General features: G+C 39.7%; 1 protein-coding gene across 3 annotated transcripts in view; it reads left to right on the forward strand.

Annotated features, from left to right (window-relative positions):
• LOC133490224 (astrotactin-2-like) overlaps positions 1–20,176 on the forward strand; it is a 286,520-nt gene that overhangs the window by 189,952 nt on the left and 76,392 nt on the right. For all 3 annotated transcript variants that reach the window (XR_009792133.1, XM_061800017.1, XM_061800018.1), the window contains exons 14-15: positions 18,278–18,402; positions 19,561–19,665. Coding sequence is in view for 2 of the 3 variants with exons in the window: in XM_061800017.1 (XP_061656001.1) it covers positions 18,278–18,402; positions 19,561–19,665 (230 nt within the window). In the remaining variant the exon portion in view is untranslated. The remainder of the gene's footprint in view (positions 1–18,277; positions 18,403–19,560; positions 19,666–20,176) is intronic.

The following is a 20,176-nucleotide window of genomic DNA, read 5'->3' on the forward strand; positions in this document are numbered from 1 at the left end:
ACAGTGTCCAAGTACCAGAGAATTAGTGGCAACTTTGTATAACACACAGTTCATCGGCAATGCTTGTTTTTCAATACAACAGGGTGGGACAAGTGAGAACCGGTGTTCAACTTCACGCCCCAGTCTCAGCATTGTTGAATGCCATACTACTGTTCCACCTCTAATACAATTCTGATACTTCCTCGGGAATGCGAAAATGTACAGGTTGACTGACTCCCTACTCTGTGTCAATGGCATTTACAATGATGGGAGTAATGTTGTTAAAAATAAACAGCGTTACTAACGTCGTTATTTGTTTCTATTTAGGTTTTCAGTCATTCTAACACTGTTACTGCCAAAAAATCTGGCACGTTACTTTAATTTTTTATTTTTTTACTTAATCTCTGTAAAGCACTTTGTGTTGGATTTTAATGTATGAAAACTGTTTTGATTTTGATTATCTTTCTCCATTGAAATAAATCAAAATGACAATGTGTTCTGGCCTTTTTGCAATGTATTTTTAATAAGAAAAATAGCACTCTACAGTATAGTATTTTATTATTTTTTTTAAATACAGTACTGACATAATGAAATAGAATGTAAAGAGTTCAACGGGTTCGTCCACTTTTTTGCTTCAGTTCAATGAACATTGTGCTGCTCTTTTTGGTTTGTGTGCATTGGCCACCTCAGGGCAGTATAATACAGACTTATGGATAGAGTACATGGAGAAGGTCAAAATGCAGTAATATTATTTGCCAAACTACTGCTTGTTGTGGAGTTGAGTTCACTGCCAACATGAAGCTGTACCATCTCAAATTTTTGCTTGCAAGTCAAAACAAAAAAAAGGTGGCTCATATCTCGAAAAACTCAGGTCAGGTCACTCGGATCTCAAGGCACGACTGTATCAGGTCATTGAAGCTATTTTCATCAGACCAACTAGATGTCTTGACGGACAGGCAAAGTTATTCTTTTTCTGTTCTTCCACGTGAGGAGGCATGAGACAACCACCTAAGTGATGCTGATTGGCTAAGGTCGTCAACTTTCATTGTAATCCAATGAGAGTTAGAGTTGGGCAGATGTTGTTGATACCAAATAAAGGAAGCATAGTGGCACACGCAAAAAGTGGTGAGTAAATGATCACCAACAGGAGTGGCGAGCCCAGTTGAATCTACAGGTAAAGCAGCATGACTGAAAGTATAGACATTACTTTTCCACAAATGAAATTAAAGATGGCCTGTGGAAAAAAATCTCATTAAAAAAAAATCTGAATTCTTTGACATATTCGAAGGTTTTTCAAAAAGTAACACAATAATTGCTTTCCCTGGTAAATAATTACATTCATAAAGGAGTAATTAAGTTTGTAATTACATTACCGTTTGGGGCACATAATTATTATGATTTATTTTTCTTTTCAATAATTTCCTCAATACTGGCCGTTTATACAGACCAGCAACGACGGAACAATGCCATCCTTTAAAGGCAGTACGAAATCTGTTTTGTTTGTTTTTTTCTTTTTTCTTTTACTGTTTTACTCGGTGAGCGACTGGTTAGCACATCTGCCTCACAGTTCTGAGGGCCGAGGTTCAAATCCGACCTCGCCTGTGTGGAGTTTGCATGTTCTCCCTGTGCCTGCGTGGGTTTTCTCCGGGTACTCCGATTTCCTCCCACATCCTAAAAACATGCTTGGTAGGTTAATTAAAGACTCTAAATTGTCCGTAGGTGTGAATTTGAGTGAAAATGGTTGTTTGTTTATATGTGCCCTGCGATTGTTTTGCGAGCAGTTCAGGGTGTAGCCCGCCTCTCGCCCGAAGATAGGGCTGGGATAGGCTCCAGCACACCCGCGACCCTAGTGAGGATAAGCGGTACGGAAAATGAATGGATGGACTGTTTTACTCACTGAAGATTTGAGAAACCTCAGATACCCAATAGCAAATAATTCCTATTTTATGTTCACATTTATATCCTGTATTTAAAAGCAAAAATAAAAAAATGGGATTGTATTTAAAAAGACATACTGTACTTATGCTCTGACTTCCTTATGAAAACACCTTTTTTCTAATGGTCTTCAGATAAAATGTACATTAAGCCCTTATGCGTCCAATTAGAAGCTCAACAAACTCACTGTGCATGAAACAAATTTTTGCTCATCTTAATTATCACTGTTAAGAACGCAGCACTGCTTACGAGTCCTTTTTAACTTGCCTTGCCTTGTACACACAGTTGGACTTGCAAAGTTTTGGAAGTCCAGAGATGGAGGATGAGTTCAGGCTTGTGCAAAGCCGATGTGTCCTCTATATGCATTAGATCAACTGTAGATTTCTCAAAAAGCGAGACACACCGCCACAATATGTGTAATTGGTGACTCTAGCTTCCCATATATTCAGCTGTAATTCCCTGTAATTATCTCCTGCAATTTCTTTCCAGTTTAATGAGTTGCCATGAGACAGTGAGCAAGACTGAGTTGGATGGACCAATAAACTCCTCGAGGGTCGATTGTTAAGCTCACAATGTAGCATGGTGGCGTCTTCTGATTGCGTTGACTCATTCATAAATACAGTATATGCAGAATTGCTGTAATGTAACGTTTGTATTTTATCGCACAAAAACGCATTTCCATAGGTAAATGCCTTCAGAGGGAGTGTCCAAGGGCAGAATTGTTCGTTCAAAAATCAATGTTTAACAAACCACAACACGTCATATGTCATATTAGAGCCCTTGTCAAGCGCTTTCCAGAGCCGTAATCATTTTGTCAATATGTCATACATGATAGCACGTTCATGTCAAAGAGCAAGTGACTTGGTGGAGAGAGAGATGTTTTCATCTGCCATGATGGTATTATTTCAGGAACGTTTACCTGCATACAGAATACGTGCAGTTCGAGTGTTATTTCTTACAGGAAAAACATGATTTAATTTGGTGAAATATGGTATTCAGTTAAATGTGTGCTCATCCTCCAAAAGATTCCAGTCTAGAAAGATCGTATTTTGAAAGTTATTCTAAGCTGTCCTCAGATGTTTACCTCCACACTTTGGACAACATATGCTCGGACCAATGAAAACCACATTCAAATTGTTTTTTCCAAATGAAAGTAAAAAATGAATTAAAAAAGAAAAGTACTCATCACCAGAGATCTGTTTTTCTTTCACGTGATGGTAGCTGTCCTCTAATATTTACCTTCGTAATTTGGACAAAATATTTAGGAGCTTAGTGAAAACCATGTACCTCCAAATTTTGACCTTTCTTTGTCTGGAAGTCTTTTAAATTAAAGGAAAAAAATGTGAAATTTGGAAATATGTTTGTTCACTGGGTAGGCAGTACAAGTATAAAGATTACTGTAAGATTATTTTCTGACAATTTATCTTCTTACATGATGGAAGCAGTCGTGAAAGATTTACCTTCACAGTTTTGAAATCAGAATCGTCTTTATTTGCCAAGTATGTCAAAAAAACATAAGGAATTTGTCTCCAGTAGTTGGAGCTGCTCAAGTACGACAACAGACAGTCATTTGACAGAGAATGCGTTTGAGCCATAAAAACACAGTATGGAGAGTTCCTGAGCAATAAAAGGTTACCGGTAATATGGTAATGCCGATACTTTATTTATTTATTTATTTATTTTTGCCAATTGTGCAAATGACGGAGAGTCCTCCAGCAATTTAGAGCATTTTGAAATGACTAATTGAGCGATAATCTGGTATGGTGCCATTGTGCAAATGGTGCAGAGACTTCAAGAAATGTTATCAGTTTAAAGTGACTAAGAGTGCGATAATCTGGAACAGTGTCAATTGTGCAAATGGTGCAGATACTTCTCACGCACAGGAATGGCCATTATTGGTCAACAACAGAAATGCAAGTAGTGCAGAGTGACGAGACTAATACAGTGAGTGCACGAATAATGTATAATTGGTTCAACAGAGATGTGACAACAATCTCAAAGACAAGATTGGCAGCATATTGCAATGGAATTGTAAATTAACCTTTGGAGAAGTTAATGGCAAGAGTGAAGAAACTATTGGAATGTCTGCTTGTTTTAGTTTGCATTGTTCGGCAGCATTGACCTGAGGGAAGGAGCTGGAAGAGGTGGTGACCAGGATGTGGAGGGTCCAAGAAGATTTTGTACGCTCTTGTCATAATTCTGGCAGCATGTAAGTCCTCAAAGGTGGGTAGAGGGATACAAATTTTTTTAGCAGTTTTGTTTGGCCGTTGCAGTCGGAGTTTGACCTTTTTTGTGGCAGCACCAAACCAGACTGTGATAGATGAACACAGGACTGATTCAATGACTGCTGTGAAGAACTACCTTAACAGCTACTGTGGCAGGCCGTGCTTCCTCAGTCCTTTATTGTTCTCTGCTTGTGGGATGGTTGCTTGTAGTTGGTTTGCGATTGTAATCCATGCCAGACTGATTAGCGGTAAACTGTTTTTCCAGCTTTTCAGCATATTTTCTCTTTGCGATCTTGATTCTTTTAATCAGCTGGTTTTAGCGCAATTATACAGGGCTCTATCCCCACTTCAATAGCCGTCCTCTTTAGCCTGCCAAAGTTGCTATAGTTTGGCAGTGAACCACGGCTTTTGTTATTGAATGTGCGAAAAGTCTTTGTTGGTATATACACATCTTCACAGAAACTGATAAAGGATGTGACACAGTCCATATATTTATCTAGACTGGCAGTTGAAGTTTCAAAGGCACTCCACTATGTGCAGTCTAAACAGTCTTGAATTTATAACTTTGCTTCATTGGTCCACTTCACTGTTTTCACCACAGGCTTCGCACATTTAAGTTTGTGCCTGTATGTTGGTATTACGTGAGTTAAATAGTGATCAGACGACCCCAGAGCTGCGCAGAGATACTACAGTATGCATCATTTAGCGTGGTATAGCAGTTGTCTAAAGTGTTGTTTTCCCTGGTGGGACAGTCAATGTGTTTCTTGTATTTAGGGAGTTCGTGTTTGAGTTTAGCTTTTCTTAAATAATGAGGGGTGAATCTGGGTGCTTTTTTTGTAGTTCGCTTACTTATTCAGTGAACGTTAGCAGTGCGGCGTTCATATTAGCCTGGGAAGTAATGTCGACACAGACAAGTACGAATGAAGCATACTTGCGCAGTGAGTAGAATGACTTACAGTTCAAAAACAGCGAGTCTGGGCTGCAGTGTGTTGAGCTCCGTGACGTCGGTACACCATTTTTACTTGATGTAGAAGCATGTCTCCGTGTCTTCGACAGAACGTACGAAGTCCTTACTGGTGTTTGTGAGAGAATGAAGCTTGTCCATTTTGTTGGGTAGGGAACGTAGATTTGCGAGGTGAATTGACCGGAGCGGCATTTGGAATCCTCTCTTACGGCGCTTTACCTGCACTCCGGCTCGCTTCCCTCTGTGGCGTTGCCTTCGCCTCCCTGCGCTGTAGACCGCGGCCACCCCGCCGGTGAGTAACGTTGCCTTCGTCTCCATGTGCCGTAGACCACGGCCACCCCGCCGGTGAGTAACTCAGAGAAAAAACTGAGTGGATTTGTGAAAGTTGGTGAAAGAAAGTCTGAGGTAGACTCCCAAATGTTTAGTAAGTCTTCCCTTGTGTAAGTGAGTCGGGTAATGTCTCCAAAGATGAACGAAAGACTCAAAAACAGACCACACGATTGGGCGCCATCTTGGATAACATGGAAAACATTTTGCGGGGTAAAAACACTTTTTTTTTTAATCGCCCTCCGTCCATCCATTTTTAATACTGCTTATCTTCATTAGGCTCACAGGTCTGCAGGAGCTTATCCCAGGTAACTACGGGCGACAGCCGGGGTGCACCCCAAGTGTGGTCGCAAGCCAATCACAGGGCACATATTGACAAACTGCTTTTCATACTCACATTCACACCTAAAGACAATTTGTGTGTGTGCATGTTTTTAGAATGTGGGAGGAAACCAGGAGAAAACTCATGCAAGCACAGGGAGAATACGCAGACTCCACACAGCAAGGTCGGAGTCTGGATTCGAATCCCCGACCTTAGAACTGTGAGGCAGATGTGCTAACCAGTTGTCCACCAAATTAAAAACATTTAATTGTGATATGTATGTTTTTATTCTCTTTGCATAGATTGTATTTTGAAAAGTTTTTCTTAGCTGTCTTCAAATGATTATATTCACATTTTTGACAGAATTGTGGTGACACACTGAAAACCATGTACAAGTACCACCACATTTTGAGATTTCTTTGTCTGAAAAACATCTTGACATTTGGAAAACACATGGTTTTCATTTGAAAATATCAGTTAAACAGATTAAACGACTCTGCATCGACATTTAGAGCTTGGTGTGTGGTTCAATTAAGAAGACGTACTGTATCTAAATTTTGTGCTTTGTCTGTCCAAAAAGCGTTTTTATGAAAAACCATGATGAAATTTGATTATGTATGATAGTTTCATTGCAAAGGCAATACAAGTCAGTCAATCCTTTATCGTAACTTAACTGTCTTGATTTCGGATATAGATTTCCGTGCAGAAAGAAGTTCTCTTGAAACATGTTTTCTTCTTACATGATGTTAGTGGCCCTCAATGCCACAGTTTGGACAAACCGATGCAACCCTAATTTGGACGCTGTGCAGGCTTCTTGTTGGGTGGGTTATTTGGTTGTTTGTCCTTGTGTGAGCTTGCTTTTCTCCCCAGGCATTTGTTCGCTGGTCAACAGCTCGTATGAGGCGAGGCGGTGCCTAAAGCAAACCTGGCTTAATAACGGCTGTTGCCAAAGAGGCTTACCGCAAACTCGCAGCCAGTTTGCCCGGAGGGAAAACGAGGCCGTGATAAGAGTGTAGTCGAAAATGAAATAGGAAGTTAAAAAAGAGGCGGCACGGTGGTCGACTGGTTAGAGCGTCAGCCTCACAGTTCTGAGGACCCGGGTTCAATCCCCGGCCCCGCCTGTGTGGAGTTTGCATGTTCTCCCCGTGCCTGCGTGGGTTTTCTCCGGGTACTCCGGTTTCCTCCCACATCCCAAAAACATGCATGAATTGGAGACTCTAAATTGCCCGTAGGCATGACTGTGAGTGTGAATGGTTGTTTGTTCCTATGTGCCCTGCGATTGGCTGGCAACCAGTTCAGGGTGTACCCCGCCTCCTGCCCGATGACAGCTGGGATAGGCTCCAGCACGCCCGCGACCCCAGTGAGGATAAGCTGAACGGAAACTGAATGAATGAATGAACTTGAAGATAGGAATCTCATTGTTGGTCCATTTTGAGATTAAATACATACAGTATTAGGAAAAAAAGCACTGACTAATTTACATAACACGTGACCACCCCTTCCAAACGGGCTGATTTCAACAAGGTTACAAAAATTCTAAAATTCCTGTAATTCTTCCAATGTTGACAATTGTTGACAGTAATGTTGTTGGTAACCGTTTAGCTCTGGTAATTGTCATGTACGTGCTGTCACGTTGACAGCACAACAGAAAGTTGATTATGAGAAAATTGTGACTTCAGTTATAAGAGCCAGAAACACTTTGAGTGCTATGATACCCTCGATCTTTTAAGGACAATTGTGATACCATTCAAAATTAAAGCTGTAGATAAAAGATATAATAGTTAGATATTATTTAAAATCAACATGGTTCTTGTTTTGACACAAGAACCCTTAAAACGTTTGTATGAGAAAAAATTGTGACAGACAAATAGGATCCTTGCTTTGACACAACCTTAACAACCAAACAACCTTAACAACCAAAGGTTTCAGATTTTCAGAACATTTTATGACAGACATTGTCACAACTACATCCACTAGTCTGTCCTCTTCTTTTTGACAATTCAAAGTCAATAGCGAATGTTCATATCTATGACGTAGCAGACTGAGGCCAAATGTCTTTTTTTTTTTTTCTAGTAGTTTTTGGCACTTTTATTGTGTCGCTAAACTTTTATTCTGTTGTAAATAACACGGTCCAAAAAAGATGCAATTGGGCCCGTTCTAGACTGTGCACTGCTAAAAATCACCTTGCGCAGCTGTCAGTCGAACCAGCGACAGACCGCAGGGTGACAAATGAGAATATTCAGCATAAGGCATCAATGCGTCGACATTTGATGGAGTTGCCACACGGGAGGTAGCTAACAATGCTTGGCGTTGATAGATGCCTTCAGCTGCTGGATAGGTTTTAATGAAGAAAAAAGCCCTGCGAGAAGTTGTTTTTGGACTTGGGCTAAAAAGTGGGAATTAGAAGCGGGATGGTTTTAGTATTGATTAATGAACTCCTGGCGAGGCAGTGCACTTCGCAGCGGCTGTGTTTGCAATTTCGCATCCCCCTCTGGTCTGCTCTCTGTCTCTGTCCTTTCATCCTACTTTTCCAACATTTATCTTTTATACATTATTCATAATATTTTTTTTCTCACTTTCACCCAACAATATGAAGTTGGCGGATTTTAATATTCACCCACCACGGCAGGAGCGAAATGACAAAATGACTTGCTCTGTGATATGATCGCGGTTGGTCGTTGGACATTGACTGGCAGGTGGACAGTTAACATGATGACAGCTAATTGCACCTTAATGTCCCTCGTGTCTATTCCTAATTACTCATTGATAGAATAGATCTTTTGTAACAATGGCCTCACAGGAATGGTTTGTTGAGGATTATGAGGGACATAGGTTTCTGGAAGGGTTTTTTTTTAATGCAAGTTGTAAATGACTAATGGAATACCGGTCCCTAAATATTTATTTTTAACATTTATAAATGTTTTATTTTGATTATTAGCGTCTAAGCACCAGGTGATACAAAGGCCCTCTTGGAATCAGTTTATTAGTATTTTTCCGACAAATGAATTACCTTTTGGAGGCATCAACATGTTCATATTTCAGGGGTGCCAAAATAATTTTTTTTAAAAACTCACTCTGGAGCACCCACTAAATTGGCCTCATGTCTATTGTGACAAGAGGCATGGAAAGGTCTCAAGGACCCATGCATGAAATTTTACAGAAAGAAGGCCATTTTGCCTTGAAGCAACGATTTTGAGTCAATTCCAGGGGCAAGTACACAAATTCTTACAAATTCCTTCTCAGGATTCTGTCCAAATGGGCCCCAATCTGAACCGGATCTTCAAGATGGAAGGGCAACGCTAAATTTGGAAGCTTTTCTGCCTTTTAATGTGATCAAAGATCAATGGTCATTGCGATGATTTTATTTTACTCATGTTAATCATATATTTACAATTATAAATAACATTAATATTGTTTCACACGGCATATTAAGGAATCCAATGAGTTATTAATGTGATTGTATATTATTTTTAGTGATGATAAATAACCACTTATTTATTCTAACCAATGGATCAACTTTTTTTGTTTTCAAATCTTAATAGATTTTGATCTGCGACAGAACCCACACATAAAGATAAAAAAAAATCGGGCAATCTTTTTGAACAGCTTTGGTCGTATTGTGTTTGCTGTACCCTGAGAATCTCAACACAGAAGACCTCACACAAAGATTCTGGTCCTCTGTCGATCGCAAAATCTCACTTGATCACACGTGTTTCACAAGAAGGCCATAAATGCGCCGGTGTGTCCCCAGTATTCCCAGTTGCTGGAGCCAGGAGCATTGCAAAGTGGTGATATCCTCAAAAACAAATTGCTTTGGAAAAGAATTCCTGCCGTCTGGGGAACCCAGTTCGATTCTTTGATTGGCTACATTCCGTTTCACGTCACAGTTCATGGAGTCATGACTCAGGAGAAGTCGGTTTTCCCCACAAACGAAGAGTTAGGTTCGTAAATATTGAACACATTCATTATTTAGGATTGTCGGTTCCAGCCTATTTCGGACTGTGGGATTGTCTGTATGTGTGTAGCGGGTCGAAAAAAGAAAAACATTTTGGAAGATTCCTGCAAATAGAATGTGTGTCTCCTCAGGGGAAGCAGATTTGATCTGTAGGCTACCCAGGTGGTAGATCAATTTCTGCTTTGTCCGATTTTCTTTCCAAAGCCAAAATGAAAAAAACAGCAAAACATTGGGGGAAAAAAAGTAATGTCTCCCAATTAGCTGCACAGCTAGCTGCCTTGCATGCTCCTCTCCCCTCCTTTCCTCACTCTGCATCAGGAAGCGCAATCTCTGTGGTAATGTTCCCAGCCACCGGAGTTCATTTCCACACTGTGCAAAAAAGGCAGGCAGCTGCCAAAGTAGAGATACAAAAATTGCATATTTACATTGCTTTTCACTGATATGTACAACTCAGGAAAGGGATGTGATTTGCTTGTGAAGAAACATGAGTGACAGTGAACGGTGTGTCCAAACAAAAACCAAACAAAAAACACTGTTCAACAGTAATTTGAATTTGCACAGCTCATCCTACAAGTAATTCAAGAGATCTTCAATTCGATTTTGATGGAAAACTAACTACTAAGGCTGCATTCCAGGAAATCCACATTACTGTCTTCTATCTTCAAAAGTAATCATATTATTGTTCATTAGTGATTTATAATAAAACTTAACAGCTATAATATATATCTAGCAGGCGCAGAATTGTCGACCAACAAAGTCACTGGAGTTTGTTGCATGACCATTTGTTGCTAGGCAAAATGTGTCACAATCAAGCACAACCCATGAAAGAAATGAATATATTCCCGTTGTGTAAGCAAGATGTTTGAATGACAAACATGGAGCGATAAACTGGTGTAATTAGGAAAGAAGAAACTATCCGAAGAGTGGATGCGTTTCAGTTCAATCGCACAAGACAAAAGTTCACATTAAAACTCTAAGTTAGCAAAAGAGTAGCAAAAAAAACGAAATCTACGCCCCACCTAAAAATCTTTGTAATTGCTTATAGCACTACGTCTGTCTAAATGAAACATTTTAGCTCACTTAAGCATACTTCCTTGAACCCAAGATGCCACCAGATAGTGCCAAAGCATTGCTTTGGCCTGAGTTCAAAAACAGAGAATAGGTGAGTTTTTCAGCAAAAAACGTAGGATCGCTTTAAGAAAAAATAAGGCAAATGGGCGAATTAGTGAATGCCAAACCATGAAAATTTGGGGATTCACTGTGTACAGTACACACTAAGACTCTAGCTTAGAGAAATTGTAAACACAAACTGAAGAACTTTTTGCTCAACTTTCACTTGACTCTGGGCTCGTGTACTGTAACTGGAAAATAGCAACGTTTCAACATAATCTAAGATTTTGTACATTTGTCATACCAAAGTTCCTGTGAAATTGAGCTGTAGTGGCAAAGAAATTCACCAAAAGTGGATGCGATTCAGTTCACTCGTGTATCAGAAGGTATTTCCACATTTCCTTTGCAGAAACGTTATACGAATATGAATAAAAGGACTGCACATAAACACTGTTGTCAGGAAAAATTGCAAACATGAACCGATGAACCTCACTCAACTTTCAATGCTGTTTTTTGTTTTTTGTATTTGTTCTCTTTCCCTTTTGTTATGTGCATTTTCTTTGACACACCAGCTAATTATCCCAGTCATTGTTGAATCCAAACAGCGAGGCAGCCACAGAAATTGCCGGCACGCTGTGCCATGGCTGTTTTGCGGATTGTTATTATTATATTTTTTTTTTTACGCCGCTGAATATGTAGAGAGACAAAACTGTGAAATGGCTGATGACTTCTTGACTCCGAGACATGCAAAAGCACAGTTATGATAATTTCCTCCCAGCTGCCACGTTCACTGCTTATCTTTTAAAAACGATCACATCCTGAGAAGAACAGGGATTGTTTTCACATTGTGGATAAGATGGAGCAAGATATCGAGCATTTGCAGACACTGTTTCCCTTAGGCTGTATTTATGCTGCTGGTTTTTATATCCACTTACAAATTAGTAACTATATCAGGTTTTTTTTTTTTACTATTACTTCCCAGTGACCCATATCTGATATCATTACTGTTCTTGAAACAATCCCCATGGACACTAAAATGCTGGTAGACAACAATATGCAGGTACCAAAATGGAAACATCGGGTTGGTACACGAATTAGCAAACATTGGAAAATAATCTATGTGCCGAGATATTCCTTTTCTTATTTAATGTGCCATCCATCCATCCATTTTCTGTACCACTTATCCTCACTAGTCTTTATTTATTTGTGTTACCATGTGTGTTGTTTCGGTGGACTTTGTGTATACAGTAAACCCCCACTATTCGCGAGGGACGTGTACTGAGGCCAGATGTGAATATCAGGGGGAAAAACGACTGTAACTGAAGACCTCTAAAGTTTTTCTTTTTAAATAATTATCCATGTCAATATATACAACCAACTATGATCCTGAAACACAAAATAGAATCTCAAACTCATTATCCTACAATATTACTCTTAAAAAAAACGGCACTAATGAAAGCAAAAACATGGACATGCGGTGAAAACTGTTCGTAACCTCCGCTAACGACCCATGCTAAATTCAGAAAGGTTTTGTGAATAGAAATCTTGCTATGCTTTTCGCAGTAGCAAAAATCTACAAGTAACTGACGCCCACCCAAAAAAGGTTTTTAATTGTCTATGGATACAGCAAGATGCCGGCAAAGTACTTTTTTTCTATTAGACATTTTTAATCCACATGGAGCTGTGGTGGAAAAGCATTTAAATGTTCTTATGCCTGTCACTAGCATAGATAGATGAAGAAATATATATATATATTATTTGTAATAAATGAATAATTGTTGGCCCATTCAAGTGAAATTGGATCATTTCCCATGGTGCACTAGTTGGGAAATAGTGGCTGTAAATCACAGGTGTCAAACTGGTGGCCCGGGGGCCAGGTCGGGCCCGTCACATCATTTTATGTGGCCCGCGAAAGCAAATAAAATTTGCTCATTGTGTTCTGGTGTAATACCATTGAGATATTTGCAAGGACTTTTTTTTTTTTTTGATACCAATCCCCCTTTGAAAGGAAATGTAATAGTTGAAAAACATGTTTTTATAGGCTTCTGATTTCAAAACTGGCTATTCATCAATTTGTGGTGTATACTGTATGTAATTACAGCATATGAGGTAATCTTTCATTTATATGGGTTCACAGTTGTAGCGGCCCTACGAGGGAAGTCATAACTACGATGTGGCCCGTAACAAAAATGAGTTTGACACCCCTGCTGTAAATGAACAGCCGCTACTTGAGCACGTAGTAGTCAAATAGTAGTAAGAGTTTGCAGAGCAGTGACCAGGCAACATCTGCCAGTAGAGCAGACTTGACGGTGAACTATGTTTGTTTAGTCTCAGAGCAAAGACCCCCCTCCATCAAACATCCGCACAGCTTATCAGTGACATCGCAGCCCTTGCTCTCCTTCAGCCTCCATTCATAACGGCCCTCTGACCTGCACCTGCACTGGCACCCAGTGGCGGCTGGTGCACACTTCCAAAACACTGCCGTTATCCCAGGAGGTCACCGAGGGCACATCGGCCCCCCACCCTCCTCCCGAGAGATCTGCTTTGTCTGCTTTTCCTCCCACTGTGGCAAAGTGGCCGTTGTCATGCCACTTCTCGACTCCCGACCCGTTCTTGCCTTCTGGCTGGAACTCACGCGACGTCATGTTTCCCACCTCGGTTGGAAACGTAATCACTTCTTATCCGCCTCCCGAACCCGCGCTTTGCGTCACGAATGGCCTCTCTGATTCCACTAACGTTGTTTGTGAGTTAGTTTAATTTATTACCACAAACTAGTCTTTTACAGGTAATTGCTTTTGGCATTTTATGAACACATTAAATAGTTTGGTCCATAACAGTTCTTCCTATACAAGGATTAAGAACGTGCTGCAGTCTTATATAAAGCACAGAAAAAAAATGAAGCCGATCATTTATGTGCACCCATCCTGGAAGCGTAGCATGGGTCTATACATTTGCTGCAGAGAAAGAGTGACCTCTAGTGGAGGAATGTATTACTGTACTTACATCTCCTCGATTGACAAGTACTGTTTGTTACACAGTACTGTTATTGCTTGACAAAAAATTGTCACTTTCCACACTGCAAATAATTTTGGGGGGAGTAATTAGAATTTTACTTTGTAAAAAAAAAAAAAAAAAAAAATTACATCTATAAATGAATCCATGAAAACTCAAAATGATGAATGCATTTGATTGAAATAATATCAGAAATGGAATAATTAAATAAAAAAGATGCAATGAATGAAAATAAATAGGAAGATATGAGAAAAGCATCATGCCTATCATCTAATAGAAATGTATTTCATAAATTTAATTGTAAAAGCTCCGACTAAATAAACCACTCATTAACAGAGGCTACCTAAAAATAATAATAATAAATGATGAATGTTTAATTTTTTAAAAACACAGGACACTTCATCCATTCATTTTATGTACCACATATCCTGGCACCTATCCCAGCTGACTTTGGGCAAGAGGCGGGGTACACCCTGAATTGGTCGCCAGCCAATCGCAGGCCACATGGCCACAAACATCCATTCATTCACACCTTTAAGTTACCAAATGTTGTTGCTGTTTTTTTCTATCTTTAGGGGTTTGCAAGTATCATCATCATCATCATCATTATTATCATTTCGAATTTTAATAATATTAAGGTTGTTGTCGTTTTCTGTTAAACCCTTTAGCACCATAATAATAGATATATTTATTAATTTCTGGCTGGTATGTCGAATTTGTATGACGTCGCAACAAGGCCAACACAACTTAAAAACTCAAAGTGACAAAATCCAGTTTAAACACAACCATCCCTCTCATTTTCTTCAGCTGGGAACAAAAAACACGGTGGTACATTTCACATTTCCAAACAGCTTGCAATAATGGAACTCTTTGCCCAAACAATGCAAATAGAAACGTGACGGCGTATATAGCGCACGGCTGCTCACATCATATACAGTATAGCGTACTCACTATTGTAAGAGATGTAGCCATTGAACATGTTGACAAAGCAGTGTTTAAAGAAAGGCTGCAGACTTTTGAAAAGTACTACAAATCTTAAATTAAAACAGGTTGCTTTGAGCTACCTGTTGTGCTGTTATTAATGTTGCTATACTTTGCACTTTTTCTTAACCAACTGAAAGCTTGATTGGCAGTACATTTCCTGTTAAGGCAATAATGACTGATAATACCAACGTGCCAAATGTTTAATATTTGTTCAGTGCAATTTTTGTGAACAGCCTGAGTGTATTTTATTGATATTTTGTTATCAAAGATGTTTTATTTATTTTACTACATTACAATACCAATGTTCAATATATTATTTGAGTTAATTGTTCTTAAAAAGGATGTACTTGAACTATTATGCTCTAATATCACAATATCAGTGGCATAAAAAAAAACATCAACAATACTATCATTTGTCGTGATGTTTTTTGTGAATATATATCGTCCTTAAAAAATGTAAATAAAAACACTAAACATCATATGTTACGAGAGAGCAATGGATAACACAAAAATATTGTAAAGTATAAAAAGTAAACAGAGCAACAACAGTAATAAAAATCTGCAATAAAGCAGGACAGCGACGTAATAACTGTGATATAGTGGAGGATTACTGTATCTGTATTCCATGATGAGAAGTTACAGGGACTCAATGTTCCAGGGCTGGGACTCATTGTTTCCTGACGTGCATCCTGGGACTCATATTGTTTCAAGTGTAAAATGATCTATGCATTCAGTCAAATTAAAGTGATGTTGCTTAATTAGCAGATGCGAGACATGACAATGAGTTCTTTGTGGTTCCCCCTGCTAAGGATTTGTATTCAGTACTCAGCTACTGTGGGAGGAATTAGGGAGTCTTTGTCAGTGCTCGCCGCACGTGGATCTTAGATGGCTTACAGTGTTGGCATTGTTGAGCAGACCCATTCATTGCCTGGAAATGCAGCTGTCATTGAAATGCATAGAGGCGGGCGGACCTCTTGGTGGTGGACACGATTAAGAAGCTCTCACATTCCCCCCAAAAAAACATTCATGGTAGGTTCATTGAAGACTCAAAATTGTCCGTGGGTGCGAATGGTTGTGCGTTTAGATTGGCTGGCGACCGGTTCAGGGTGTACCCCGCCTCCCGCCCCCAAGATAGCTGGGATAGGCTCCAGCACGCCCGCGACCCTAGCGAAGATAAGCTGTTGATGGATGAAAATTGATGGATGTACCAGCAGTGTGATGCGGCTGGGGGCAACATCAAACAAAGTATTGTTACACTCCATCAAGGGAAGTATGGTGACACTGATGGTAGCTGCATGTGACATGCATAACAGTGTTTGTGGGTGTTGTTAGCTGTTTGCACGTTAGCTATCCTCGTTGGGAATGAAGATACCTCACAGAGGGTTGAACCCAAGATATCCAATTTTATGACAGGAAGTGTTGGGTGTTGTTGGGAGCTAACCTATTGTTCCGTTGGGAATAAAATTTTGAATGGAATTCCACAAATACTGGATATAAAATGCAGTATTATCACCACTTTTTTTGAAGTAACTTTTTCAACTGACAGTGGGAAGTATTTAAACTATAATTTGGGGAGTGTTGACGAGTCCATGGTTTGGTTCAGTTTTCAATTTTGAACTTTTTCTGTTTAATTCATTTGATACTGTGAACTATAAGGTAATTTTGTTTAACATGCACACTCACCAGTGGGTTTATTGAAAGATTTATTGAAAGCAAGTCTAAGTGAGTAAAAGTGAAGTGCAAGTCGGTCATTGTTGAATCCAAGCTTATAGTCCTTCGGGGTTAGTTTTTCCAAAAGTACCAACTGTGTCCTATGTAGTACCCGTGAAGTCCCCAAAATTGGATTTGGGGGGTTGTTGGGAGTATTTATTTATTATTATTATTATTATAGAAAATTGACGGTCTCATAGTTTATATACCTCAGTTGATATCATTACTTTTTAAGGAATGAGCTTTCCAACTGTGATTTGGGGCTTTTTGGGGGTCCATGATTGCTTTTGAGGTTGAACACGGTTGAAATGAAACCAAGGTCTACCCTGACAATTTTAGAGGTGAATTTTCCGACAATACCACCCCTTTCCTTTTCCTTCTGGGACATTGGGAAGTAGTACTAAAGTGGGAACCATTTGGTTTGAACCAGCTTTTGATTGGAAGGCTGAACGTAGACTATACCATCATTTATTTATTTGCTTATTTATTTATAGAGTTGAGGTTTCCACTGTGATGCTAGGAAGTACATGAATTAGGATTGGGCTGTTTTGGGGATTTATGGATTGTTCTGTCTGAACTTTTGAACGAACAAGTCACAAGTCACAAAATGGAAACCCAAATGTTGTGGCTGGCTTTTCCCAGTGACAGTGGGAAGCGCCTGAACTGTGATTTAGGGGTCGTTGGGGGTCCATGGATAGTTCTGTGTTCGCTCACTTCTAAACTGAAGCTTATACAGGGTTAAACCATGTTCCACCCATATAATCTTAGAGGGGAACTTTCTGACGGTGCCACTTGTGTCTTTCTATGAAATTGGGCAGTAACCAAACTGGGATTTGATGGGTCAGACATGGTTTTAAACAGCACCATATGTGTTTTCTCCAATCAATGCATTAAATGTGAGCGTTAAACCACTGTAATCTCTTCGAAGCGCTTCTTCCTCCTCACTTCTGCCTTTGAGTCCATCACGCCTTCGTTGGAAGACTCGCAAGGCTCGGTTCTTAGAGAAGGCAGTGACAGAGGATGAAAAATTGATACCATGAAGAGTGAATCACAGTCCCCGGAGTCTCCACGGCACATGTTCTCAGCTCCCACACTCACTTCCATAAAAGTGGATTATTATGGGGAATAGTTTGCTGCTGCTGCTGCTGCTGCTGTTGAAGCTGCATCTCCTCGCCTGGGCTCCCAAAATGCAGTGGGGCAACTCGTCTTTTTGTCGAGGAAATAAAACCGTGCTTCCTTCATTAGGCCGTAAAAGCCCAAAGTAGTTTATCCGCTGGACAAAAGTGGAGCAGATATCACAAACACTGTCCCTTATGACTGTTTCTTTTCTGAAATGGCCTCTTTCATATTTCATGGGGCTAACATGAACCAAAACAGTCTTGCATTCATGTTTTCCCCCCTTTTTGTATTAGACATCACTCTTCAAGGTCAATACTTGTCTCCATTTGGGTACTTTTGTAAGCATTCACCGCTGAGTAGGCGCTCCAGCTTGCAGTGCCATAGACGACAACACTGCTACTAAATTCATTGTTCCTTTTCCCAGACGTGCAGCCAACAATCGCGATGCCTTTAGATCTGCTATAATTAATTTAGTAGTAAATGTCCGTCCCCACATAGAGTCTCACTTCTGTTCAAGGTGTTTTTCCTTAGAGGGAGTTTTTTTTCCCCCTTGCCTCTGCCAAAGCTCCACTTTTGAGTAAATTAGTATGCACCAGAGGTTCATGTGGGTTAATCTTCTGTGTTCCTCCCCGCAGAGATAACAACTTCGTTAAGGACTTCCCCCAGCTAGCTGACGGCCTCATGGTTCTCCCCCTGCCAGTTGAAGAACAGTGCAGAGGCGTGTTGTCGGAACCGCTGCCAAACCTAGATCTCCTCACAGGTGAGCGTGTTTTGTTGGGAGTACAAGCACTGCATGCAGGGCTTTAAAAATATATATTATTTTAAAATAAAAGTGATCGAGAGATGGGCATAATTACCTCAGTTGATGAATTAATAATTACTAATGTGGCTGATACTGTATGTCTTGGAGCTGAGAAAAAAATAAGTTGTGCTACATCCAGCAGAAAACAGTAACAGTTACACAAAAAAAAAAAAATAAAAAAAAAAAAATCAATGGATAAGCAATTTTCCTTATGGTTGAAATTGGTGCGTTGCCTATAATAAGCGGCACTGCAAACCCCTGCAATAATTAGTATGATCATTTTTTGAAAGTTCACTTAAGACCACATACGTTTCCCACATCAAAACTGTAATTTCAATGGAATTTAAAATTGGTTAGGTGTGTGATATTTTGTTAATAAAGGAAAATCTGATAAATTGATAAATATTCATACTTTTATTATTTAATATTAACAGTGATTAACTTGTTTTTTTACACTAGTATGACAGTTAGTTAAGAATGTTACTTAAAACACTAGAGCCTGTATAGAGGTAACGGTTTTGATGGCTCAGGTTATAGAGCGGTCATCTCGCAACCCGAAGGTTGTGGGTTTGATTCTAAGCCCATGTAAACATGTCAAAGCGTCCATAAACAAGATGTCCAGTCGCTCCTGATGCTGCGCCATCACTCGGCGGATGAGGAGAGCTCTTGGATTAGCATGAAGGTAGAAAAGCGCCATACAAGTGAAAGCCCAAGTAAATAAAACCATCCTTTTCATTGCACATCAACAATATCCAGTTAACCTTGTGTTTCATCATTTTTTATTTATTTATTTATTTTATTTTTTCAGGGCTCATTGGAGAAATTAAATCTTTGACCTCCACCTTGCTTGTAATCTCCCTCCATGAGCTAAATTACTGCAGTATTTTGGTACATGCAACACTTACATTTGAACTTGGGATAATGTTTTCACCAGAATTGAACACACAAAAACCTCAACAGCCCCTTTGATCTTGCACATTGATTAACTTTGAGGAAAATGTTCCCCGTTGATCACTTTTTCTGTTCATTACTTTAGTCCTTTCCTTTTTTTTTACTCTTTATTTCCTGTCCATCTATATTTTACCTGATAAATCTTATGTTGTGGGTCATTTTCAGGAGACGCCAAATACAACGAGGCCGCAGGCTACCCCATGGTTCAAGAGTGGCGAGTGCGCAGCAATCTGTACAAAGTCAAGCTCAGTTCCATCACTCTGGCTTCAGGTCAGCCAAAGAAGCTTTACCTCTGCTAAAAAAAACATCTGCTCTACCACATTTTCATCTGTTCTCTTTATTATCAGTCACTCTTTAATCGGAAGAATGTTACTCTCTGTTTTACTGCTTTATAGTGGCAGTGCCAAGCAGTAGTACACGGTCGCCTAACGGAAGAAAAATAAATGCCTCACTCAAATAGACGCCGCAACTTTTCCACCAGACAAAAAAAGTATTTGGTAACTGTAATTAACTCACATAGCCATTTAAGAACTTACTGTAACAGCTGAGCCCATTTGAAGTCTGCTGCTAACCAAAAAAAACAGCCCCTACTGAAGCACCTTAACACCTTTTATACGTGAATGAAAAGTGTCTTGACTTACACGTTCGCGCGCAATATCAAAGATGATCTTCCGGTACGTGGAGACAATCATGAACATTTCAGTCGACTCCTGATAGGTGGTCGCTCCACAATGTTGTTTCCATCTCTATTTACTGTATGGACCAACAGAGCTGATTATCT

The sequence above is a fragment of the Phyllopteryx taeniolatus genome, chromosome 15, assembly GCF_024500385.1.
Source record: "Phyllopteryx taeniolatus isolate TA_2022b chromosome 15, UOR_Ptae_1.2, whole genome shotgun sequence".
Taxonomy (NCBI): Eukaryota; Metazoa; Chordata; class Actinopteri; order Syngnathiformes; family Syngnathidae; genus Phyllopteryx; species Phyllopteryx taeniolatus.